General features: G+C 38.5%; 1 protein-coding gene across 1 annotated transcript; it reads right to left on the bottom strand.

The window, feature by feature from the left end:
• Positions 1-725: 725 nt before the first annotated feature.
• On the bottom strand, positions 726-1412 carry LOC134234574 (uncharacterized). Its single transcript, XM_062716655.1, has one exon. The coding sequence runs from the start codon at positions 1410-1412 to the stop codon at positions 726-728; it is 687 nt and encodes a 228-aa protein (XP_062572639.1).
• Between the last annotated feature and the right edge of the window lie 10104 nt (positions 1413-11516).

Below are 11516 nucleotides of genomic sequence, written 5' to 3'. Positions count from 1 at the left end.
TAACAATAATCAAATGGTGAATCAATACAATCAATCAGAGGCAAGCAACAATAAATTATCTGGTAGACCTATTAATAATAATACTAAAATGCAAGGCCAGTCGCCTCGGACTACCGCATATACTGTAGGATGCCTTATTCAGGACGGACAGTATATGTGATAGCCCTTCAACCACTACACTCACTGTAGGATGCCTTATTCAGGACGGACAATGAGTATAGCGGCCTGGACGGACTGGTCAGCGAATGCAGACGAACTTTATGGCTAGCCTCTTTGCTTGAGGTTAACCAAGTTTGTGGCAGGCCTTATAGCAGGTTTGGCAAACCTCAAATGGCCTTCCAAATTCACTCTCTAAACTGAATTAACAGGCGAGGAATTAATAACAATGCTTTATGCATATGACACTTACACTCGTCTTTTCTCTTTGGCCGGCGCATCAACAATGACACAGACGACTGCAGAGTCTCGATATATATACCCTATCAAAGTCACGTGATGTTAACGATGACTAATTGAGAACTCTGCATGGTCGTACCTTAAAATTCCGGAATTGTCACACTACCCATGCCTCCGATGACATGCGCCCCGCATGTACAACTTAAATAAACTGATAATTGTATAATTTAGAGAAATCTTTAATAAACAAACGTCATTTACAAAGAATTCCTTTCTTCTGTAATCTATAAACATATATACAACTATGTACAACTATGTGCACCAAAAAGTCAGCGAAGTTCAGTCTTCTCCTCAACTACTTCTTCAATGTCAATGTCACCCTCACGAAATCTTTTGACCCGCTTGGTAGACCTCATGATGGTCTTCTCACCCGCCTCAGTCTGGGTTCCAATGTCCACCATGAATCTCTTCCTCTTACAACTCTCACATTTGGATTCTTGAGTACCTTCAACTTCTGGTTTACTAGTGGATTGAGGAATCTTCGTTTTAGGAATGTGGGGTTTGGTGGGTGCTGTTTGTTTCCTTACGACTCTACCCTCCAACAGCTTATCGTTAATGGCTTTTTCCTCTTTCTGTGATGGGGAATCTTTTGCCTCTTCTTCATTATCACTACTATCAGTAAACAGAGTGCCAATAACGTCCCCATAGTCTTGCTTAAGCCACTCTTCCCCTGATTCCTCTTCGTCTTTTTCAACACTTTCATTACAAGTTGCCTCTCTTCTCTCATCGGGCCTACCATCAAGCTTGATGGGCTCCTCAATCAGGCCAAGGTGGGCTCTTTTCTCATGTCTCTTGACATTTATCTCCTTATTGCTTGAGTAACTGCAAAAGGTGCAGTTAAATGTTCTCATAGCGCACTGTACAACATGGCTTTTGTAGTCCTCTTCCGTTCTTGCCATGTAGGTGCACATGGGGCATTTACGACATTTCCCTGGAGTAACTTTTGTCTTTGCCATCTACAAACATATAAAAAAAAATATGCATTACAGGTTAATAATATCTGTTATGAACTGTAAGCATAGTATCATTACATATCAGTCTCGTAATCATGTAACCAGATTGGTGGTCTACGAGCTCTACTTGGACGATTATTGCTTGCTGGATTAATAGCGGAGGGGATATCATCAAAACTTGCATGATGATCTGAGTCACAGTTTTCTTGACCATCATAATCATCCCTTAAGTCATCAGTTTCAATATTCACTATGTTGTCATTTTCGCCTGATAGAACTTGCATGCGCTTTTTGCGCATTCTACCTACATGTATGACTTGGTCTGAACCCCTTGGTCCACAATTTACAAGATACGTCAAATCTGACATCTTTTTCTTAACCTTGTAAGGACCCTGCCAGAAACTGGTTAACTTGGGCGATGTTCCAGGTTTTCTTCTTGGGAAATAAACATACACCTCATCGTTGGGTTCAAACTTTTTCCACATCAACTTGCGGTCATGATAATGCTTTTGTCTCAACATTGACTGATTCATTTTGGCCCTAACAAAGGAGTGAGCCTTCTCCAGACGTTCCTGCAACTCCCATACCCATTTATTACTTGGCGTATCTTTTATTTGAGGTGGCATCTCATATTGGAGATCCAATGGTGTACCAACCTCCCTTCCAAACATCATCATGTTCGGTGTCATGCCAGTAGTTTCGTGTACTGAACTGCGGTAGGCCATCATAATGAAAGGTAAGTGTACATCCCAATCATTATGATGATCGTTCACAAACGCACTGAGCATTGTTGTGAGCGTTCTGTTAAAACGCTCAACCATCCCGTCTGACTGGGGATGGTACGGGGTGGTATGCGTTTTCTGGATGTCCAGTAATTTACACATTTCCTTGAAGAGAGTACTTTCATATTGTGGTCCTTGGTCTGAATGAACCACAGCTGGTACTCCAAATCTTGTAATAACCTCCTCAACAATCTTTGCTGCTACTGTGGACGCTTCCATATTATGTATTGCAAAACATTCAGTCCACTTTGTGAAGTAGTCTGAAACCACCAGAATATATCGGTTTCCATTTGCGGTCAAAGGTAGCTCTCCAAGAAGGTCTGTGGCAATTCTTTCAAATGGATAGCCAGAATATACCAACTTCATTGGAGCCTTGTTGCTTGGGATAGGTGCTTTCCGCCTTGTACATACTTCACAACCAGCAATGTAGGAATGTACGTCTCTTTGCAGACCAGGCCAATAATAAGACTGTCGAATTCGGGCAAGTGTTTTGTGAATACCAAGATGGCCTGCAGATCTACAATCATGGTAGTGCTTTAACACGGTTCTCCTTTCACTACTGGGAACAATGGCTTGCAGGATATCTTGCCTCGTAGTCAAATCCGTCCATTTCCTGCAGAGAACTTAATCATTTATGACAAGCCTTTCCCACTGGGAACAAAGAGACTTCACAGTGACCGACTCTGATGACACGACATCTTTGCTTGGTCTACTTTTGAGTGATAACCATGCTTTTACTTTTGATATGTCTTTGTCATCATCCTGTAGACATTTCAAAGGCTTCTGCTGAAACAACTGTTCATCCACTTTGGCACTACAGATACTCATGTGGTCTGTAACACAATGCTCAGTCTTACATTGTTTACAAGGTGCTCGACTAAGGCTGTCCGCATTGCCATGCAATCTTCCCGGTCGATGTTCAATGGTAAAGTCATACGTAGAGAGAACATCCATCCATCGGGCAAGCTGTCCCTCAGGATCTTTGAAGTTCATTAGCCACCTTAGTGAGCTATGATCTGTACGTAACGTAAATTGACGACCATACAAGTAATGCCGAAAGTATTTGACAAAATGTACGGCTGCCAATAATTCTTTCCTGGTAACACAATATTTCTTTTCAGATTTTGTCAGACTCCTGCTTGCAAAAGCAATAGGCCGCTCAATACCGTCTTGTATCTGAGACAACACTGCACCGATAGCAAAATTGCTGGCATCAGTGTCCAAAATAAACCTTTCACTGAAATCTGGATGGGCCAGGACTGGTGATGTCGACAATTCTTTGCGAAGTAGATCAAATGCTTCCTGGCATTTGTCACTCCAAATAAAATGAGCTCCTTTCTTTGTTAGGTCATGAAGTGGTTTAGCTATTGTTGCAATGTTTGCTACGAAACGCCTGTAGTAGCTACAGAATCCGAGGAATGACCTGAGCTCCGATACATTCGAGGGAACTTCCCATTCCTGCACAACCTTTATTTTATTTGGACTTGTTGATATCCCCTTTTGAGACACAATATGTCCCAAATATTCTACCTCCGTAGCAAACGATGTGCACTTTCTGGCCTCTAGCTTAAGACCAGCTGCTACTAAACGGTCAAACACTTGAGTAAGATTTTTAATCATATCATCTACAGTTTCGCCGACTACAATGATATCATCCAGGTATACAAGGCAAATTTGCCATTGCAGACCTCTCAAGACCGTTTCCATTAATCGCTCAAAAGTCGCCGGGGCGTTGCAAAGCCCAAATGGCATGACTTTGAAGTTGTATAGACCCTTTTTGGTTGCAAACGCTGTCTTATCTCTGTCTTGGGAAGCCACTTCAACCTGCCAATACCCTGCGTTAAGATCTAATGTTGAAAAATATTTCTTCCCTGATAACTGATCCAGGGAGTCGTCGATTCTTGGGTGTGGGTATGCATCTTTAATGGTTACATTATTTAACTTCCTATAGTCGACGCAAAACCTTGTGCTCCCATCCTTCTTCTTTACTAGCACGACTGGGGATGACCATGGACTTGTACATTCCTCAATTATTTCCCTTTTCAGCATATCATCAACGTGGCGGTCCGTTTCCTCTTGCATATGAACGGGCATGCGCCTTGGAGGCTGTTTAATTGGTGTGGCTGTTCCAGTATTAATGGTATGCTCGGTAACTTTTGTTTGACCTAAATCAGCATCTGAGGCCGCAAACAGGTGTGAATACTTCAAAAGCATGTTTTTAACAGCCTTGGCATTATCTGCTGTCAATCCTGTAACTGACCTTGCGTATAAATCCTTAAGATGGTCAGGCAATTTTCTCTTATTGTCTTGTAAGTAACTGGTTTTGTCATAGACGTTGTCAATGTCAGACAAAGTAGCTACAAAAGTTCCTTTATATAAGGTTTGTGTTTCTGCAGAAGGATTCATCAATCTAACGGGCGCTACTTTATTGCCTTCTACTAAAGTTCTGGCCACTAAACCTCTATCAGATTCTAAGAAACGATCAGACGACTCTACGATACCAAATTGTAGTATCTTCTCAAAGACAGGAGGTATGACATTCCCAATGGTAATAATTTCACTGTAAGGCGGAACATTGACATTCCCAGCCAAGGTTATCCTACAGCAACCTATCTTGCCCTCAAAAACAAGTTTTACACGCTTGCCCTTAATAATCATACAAGAGTTTGTCAAATCAATCAAGCAATCATTGTTCGTCATAAAATCAAGCCCAAGTATGCCATCAACACCAGTGTCTGCTACAGCAAATGTTTGGCTATACATTGAGTCCGCTATTGTAAAAGAAATTGAAAGAGACCCTTCTACTTTCATGGCAGTACAATCAGCCATGAGGATGGGCTTGCTCAACTCATTAAGCCTTGGGTGCGGATCCTTAAGAACAGAATGTAGTATGTCTGGTGAAATAATACTGAGGGTCGCACCAGTATCTACAAGTAGTTTAACCCTATAGCCATCAATAACTGCTTCGATAAAAATACCAGCTTCCCCAGCTTTTCGACTAATGCCTGTCTTGTTGGCTGTGCTGTCCTTTTGTTTAGCATTCTGATGTTCCCTTCTGATAGGCGCTGGACTTTGGCTTGTGTTTGCATTTGTCATGCCTTGTATCGCATTTTTATACTTGAAACAGTTCTTCTTCACATGGCCTTTCTTTTTGCAGTAATGACAGGTCACACCAGGAGAGGACGGCTGTGTAGAGTTTTGCTTCTCCATTCTCATCTTCAAAGATTGCATTTCCTTTTTGATATCCTGGACTGCTTTCAGTAGGGAGGTAATTGTATCTCCTTGGTCTGCCTTTCCCTCTGGCTTCATCTCCCTCAAATATCCTTTGCTCTCTGTCAAACGTCGTTCAGCTGAATTGAATGCATCTAATTCAACGGCATGCCTGATTGCGTCATTCAAGTCCACTGGCCGGGCTTGTTTAATGCGCAGTCGCATGTCGCTTTCCCTTAAGGCATCAATGAACTGTTCTTTCGCCAGGGTTTCTCTCACTTCCACAGGAGCCGTTGGGTAGGCCAGGTTTGCCAGACGACGCATGTCCTGTCCAAGCTCTGGTAATGACTCTGTAGCCTTTTGCCTTCTTTCCCTCAACTGAGCCCTATATAATTCAGTCTGATTGGACGGCAAAAATCTCTCTTCAAGTGCCTTACTCAAAAGTCTCTAGTTACATCTGTCTACAGCCGGCAGATTTCCAAGGACACTCTGTGCTTGACCTCTTAGAGCAACGGCTAAATACATCCCCCTCTCAGTCAAAGTCCATCCGTTTAGTTCTGCACAGACATCGAAGTGAGACTTAAAATCAGCCCATGATGAACTTCCATCAAATTTATCTGGTTTCACCATGGCGTTTTTCCGTTTGTCAGCCTTTGTAATATTCTCAGGACGGCGGGTTGTAATGTTTGCCTCATTCAACAATGGGAAATCATGCCTGGATGTATAAGCATGGTATGGTGTACTCGTAACGGAAAACCTATCGGGCTCGCCATCATCAGTTCTTCTCACTTCGCTAAGGTTGTCAGGCCTAGTATATATACTTGGTAGGGTGGTCGTCCTATTTGTTTTAGGTCTTACGCCCTCACCTAAATCTATGGTGGTCCGCCTACTTTCAGGTAATCCTGAATTTCTTGCGGCCGATTTTGCTCTTTCTTTATTTATACTGGCCTGAAGCTTACTTAGCTCCTGCTCTAAGGCAGTCATTTCATCATCCACAATATCACTCTCAGACATATCGAAAAATTACAAAATAAACTTTAACTGAACTACAATTAACCAGGACAAAAACTATATAATAATAAACTTTAATGATTTAATGCAACCCCAAATCCCGACGCTGCCACCAAATTTTTTGTAACGTATTTACAATTAATCAATGGGATCGTACCTGGTTATTTCCAGGGTTTGGGGTGTAAAACATAAACTGATTTAAAATTGATTGGTATGATTAAAAAGGACTGCCGAAATATACGTTACGTCCTAACCTTATCTAGGTTAACAATAATCAAATGGTGAATCAATACAATCAATCAGAGGCAAGCAACAATAAATTATCTGGTAGACCTATTAATAATAATACTTAAATGCAAGGCCAGTCGCCCTCGGACTACCGCATATACTGTAGGATGCCTTATTCAGGACGGACAGTATATGTGATAGCCCTTCAACCACTACACTCACTGTAGGATGCCTTATTCAGGACGGACAATGAGTATAGCGGCCTGGACGGACTGGTCAGCGAATGCAGACGAACTTTATGGCTAGCCTCTTTGCTTGAGGTTAACCAAGTTTGTGGCAGGCCTTATAGCAGGTTTGGCAAACCTCAAATGGCCTTCCAAATTCACTCTCTAAACTGAATTAACAGGCGAGGAATTAATAACAATGCTTTATGCATATGACACTTACACTCGTCTTCTCTCTTTGGCCGGCGCATCAACAATGACACAGACGACTGCAGAGTCTCGATATATATACCCTATCAAAGTCACGTGATGTTAACGATGACTAATTGAGAACTCTGCATGGTCGTACCTTAAAATTCCGGAATTGTCACAATATGATATTAATAGTTTGCAGCAAATGTTAACATTTCTAACTTTTTCCAAAAAAGACGTTTATGACATCCTAAGCATTGAATATAGGGGTCAGCACCTTTTTGATTTCTTCTTGAAGCCCTCATTATTATGCACATTTTTTTCTTCTATTATGAATAAGAAAGTATTAAAGTTGTTCTTGTTTTGGATAAGATTAAGAGTAAGATGTGGGTTAGGATGACAATTCTTGAAAACAAATTTAACAATCATAATTCGATATCGATACGATATCAACGATATCAACGATATCGAAAGTAAGGTAAACTTATTAAAGACAGAAGTGAAGTTAAATAAAGTTTTTGTATTAGGGTAATGGTTGGTAAAGTAAAATGCTTTTAACAATCATGATTCGATATCGATACGATATCGACGATATCGATGGCAGGTAAAATCTTCGTAAAAGTAAAGCAATTAATCATAAACATATTCAAAGTAACAGGAAAGGTATTTACCAAGTGCTGAGCAAATATGATTCGATATCGAAGCGATATCGTCCATATCGACACTACAAGGAAAGCTTTATAAAGAAAGTTTTCAGTAACAGTTTTTAAAAACACAATATTAAGGTTGGAAACCACAGTTCTTGGAACGACCATGATTCGATATCAGCACGATATCGAGGATATTGACAGTTAAGAAATAGTCTTAAAACAGGAAGTATTGTAATTTACGCCCGAGAACAGAGGAATATCATAGAAAACTATAAAAAAGTAATGTGTCGATATCGTAACTACATCCTGTCTTGGACATAACTCTAATCAAGATATAAAAAGTCATTATTACAACTTTAAAGAGTCTTAACGTAGGAGATGAAAAATCTTTATGACAACTTAAGAAATTCGTACTAAAACGATAAAAACACAGGATAAAAGTATATTATTCTGTCGACGGAATGGCGAGGCGTTTTTCGGCGAAACATTTTAACCTTTTCATGAAAGTGTATCTAAACGGGATAGTCTATTTTTGGAATAAAGAGATAAATTACAACGTTAAAAAACCATAACCGTTTTACTGCTTACCTGAAACTTGCCTATATAAGATATTGAACATGTACAAAATGTTTAACATATTTTTAAACATATTACTTTAGGCTTAAAGAACGTAAATTTTTTTTAATTTCATCGAAGCTATTACACTTATTTAAAAGAGCATTCCAAAGAAAAGGCGCGATGATTAACTCGTGACGATTGACGCAAAATAATAAATAGTGACCAGCCTTTCATAATTTTGAGGCATGTGTACAAGATCTACTTCAGAACAATATACATATCAAGCAGTGATAGTAATAGAGTAATGGTTAGCTCGTTGGGTTTTTAAAAATGACTACAAGAGTACAAATCCCCTTGTTTCCCAGAATATTTTCATCACCTTTTTAGCTTTTTGTTACGATGTGTTGTTTTTCCCAGAACCGAAGGTAAGACTTCTCCTTCCTCGCGAGATTGTTTCTAGTAATTAAGGTCTTCCGACTTCCTTCGGAAGACCTTATTGTATTTTCTTCTGTTTTCTATAAAAAATAAGGTCTTTCGAATTCCTTCGGAAGACCTTATTGTTTTTTCTTATGTGTTTTATTATTAATATTAAGGTCTTTAGCCTTCAGCGGAAGACCTTCTTATTATTCTGTTGTTTTTTACCACTGTTATTAAGGTCTTTCGTCTTCATGGAAGACCTTTTAGTGTTACTACTATTTTTTTTAAGATCTCTTTTCTTTACGGAAGACCTTATAGTTCTTACTGTGATTCTATTGTTTTTTTTTTTCTTATTAAGGTCGCTCGTCATAACGTAAGACCTTATAGCTATTGATTTGTTTCTCATTATCATTAAGGCCTTCTGTCTGCACAAAGACCTTCTAGTGAATCTTTTGTTTCTAATTTTTAAAGTCTTCTATCTTCAAGAAAGACCGGTCTTCCGTCTTCACGGAAGACCTTATAGTGATTCCATTGTTTCTTATTAAGGTTTTCCGTCTTCAAAGAAGACCTTATGGTCATTCTACTGTTTCATATTGTTATTATTATTTGAAGACCTTAATGTGATTTTATTGTTACTTATTAAGGTCTTCTGTCTTAAGTGTAAGACCTTTTTGTTATTCTTTTTCACTTTTTTCTTATACATTATTATATTTTTTTTCTAACCTATTTGGGGCACGAGATTTCTAGAAAACGACTTGGTAGATTTTAATGAAACTTTCATGACTTATGTAACTTTACTAGAACCTGATTCATTTGTTTTTGTTTTAATTACATCACTTCCAGTTCGTATATATTGTCAATTTTATGATTTTTGAAGGGTCATGTTGTCCGCATACGTTCTAGAAAATGACTCTAGAAAGATACACGAAACTTTCAGGCATGATAGAACTAAGTCTATAGATATGCAAACAATATATCATATTTGTCGGAATTGCCGCAAATCGGCAATCGCTATGCCCCAAAAAATAGATCGCCAATTACAAAATTTCTAACACCTTTTCTACGATATCTTTTTACCGGGAAATATTTTGTAAACAAATAAAGAACAAAAGAAGTTAAGAATTCCAGTATTTTATAAATGATATCTCGAAAAAAAAGGGCTGGCCTTCTAAAATAAGGGATTTAGAGGGGCCATAATTTTTTTCCTGATATCTTTAAAAGTATTGAACATTTGTTAAAAGTTAAAGAATTAAAGTTGTTCAAAATGTCAAGCTAAATCTATTGTTTAAAATTTTTGTAATTACGTCATTTCCGACCAAACCGTAAGCAGTCAAAAAATGCATATTTTTTCCCTTCTTGGCAAGGTTTTTGGTAATATCTGTCACTCTTAGCATAAAACTTGTTTTTCGTTCGTCGACATCACTTCCCGTCAAGCCGGAAGATGTAAAAACAATGTTGTAAAAATATAATTGAAGGATTTAAATCATTTTTTGGACGTCATTACTCATTAAAAAAGTAACTTTCGATCAATCAGGATGGAAGACCTATCGTTGAGAATTTTTTAGCATTGTTTACGATATTTTTTTTATTTATAAAATTCTGAAAAAAAACATAGAAAAAAGTTCTAAATAATATCACGCTCTTTTTAAAAACATCAAGAATAAGGAGCTTGCCCCTAAAATTAAGGGCCCAGAGGGGCAACAATTCTTTCCAAAACATCTGAAAAAGTATTGAGAATTTGTAATACATTAAAAAAGCATAATTGTTCAAAATGTCAAACTTAATCTATTTGGGCCATCGAAAAAAACGCCCAGAACGGTTTTTTTTTCCGTTTTTGACAAGTTTTGGGAAACACCTGTCACTGGGATCATAAAACTTATATTTTCGTCCGTTGTCGTCACTTTCAGTCAAACTGGAAGTAGCAAAAATAGCTTATTTTTGCATTAATTACCATAGATTTTGAGGATTTAAAACATTTTTGGAGCCTTTTCATGCGTCGCCAGTACTTCTGGTCGTTGCAAATTGCGAATAAAAAAAAAAATCGTATTTCTAACTTAAATATTATGCAATATTTTTCATATATTTCTGTAATGTTTATAGAAACCCGTCTCATAATGCTTACATGTACTATATAATTTGAATATTGATAAAGCTAAACACTAGATATTATTTCTCCGGGTTGTATGTTATATATACAGTGAAACCTGTCTAATCCGACATACACTGGGAGACAAAATTTGTGTCGGAATAGACAGGGTGTCGGATTGCACAGTGTTAAAAATGTCGAAAAAAGCGAAATGGGAAAGAAATTTAACGACGGAATTCACAGTGTGTCGGATTATTCAGGTGTCGGATAAGACAGTTTTCACTGTACATATACTTCAAGAAGAACGACTTCCTACACGAATCCGTACAGACAAGGGACAGGAATTCCGATCCCAAGTCTTTAATGCTCTATTGAATGATCAAAACATCGAGTATTTATACGCTCAGAACACTTAAGTCAAAGCCAATTCTGCAGAGAGGGTGATTAAAACAATCAAATCTATAATATAAAGATTCATCACGTTCAAACAGAACCATAGCCATGTGGATCACCTTCAAGACTTTGCCATCAATTATAATGCCACATACCACAGGACCATTGGCATGCCTCCCAAAAATGTGACCAAGTCGAAAGAGACGAACTTATGGTGGAAAATGCATTGGCCAGTGAAAATCCCTATAATACCAAAGACTAAGAGAGTGAGGAGACTTTTCAGATTTAAGATAGGGGATCGTGTGCAGGTTAGTCATCCACCTGCTTTACTCACGAATTCGACGAAAAGTGGTTAG

The sequence above is a fragment of the Saccostrea cucullata genome, unplaced genomic scaffold, assembly GCF_032062105.1.
Source record: "Saccostrea cucullata isolate Sc308-1 unplaced genomic scaffold, CSIRO_AGI_Scuc_v1 ctg3789, whole genome shotgun sequence".
NCBI lineage: Eukaryota > Metazoa > Mollusca > Bivalvia > Ostreida > Ostreidae > Saccostrea > Saccostrea cuccullata.
Note: the sequence above shows the minus strand (reverse complement) of the source record. Positions and strands in the feature narration are given on the sequence as shown.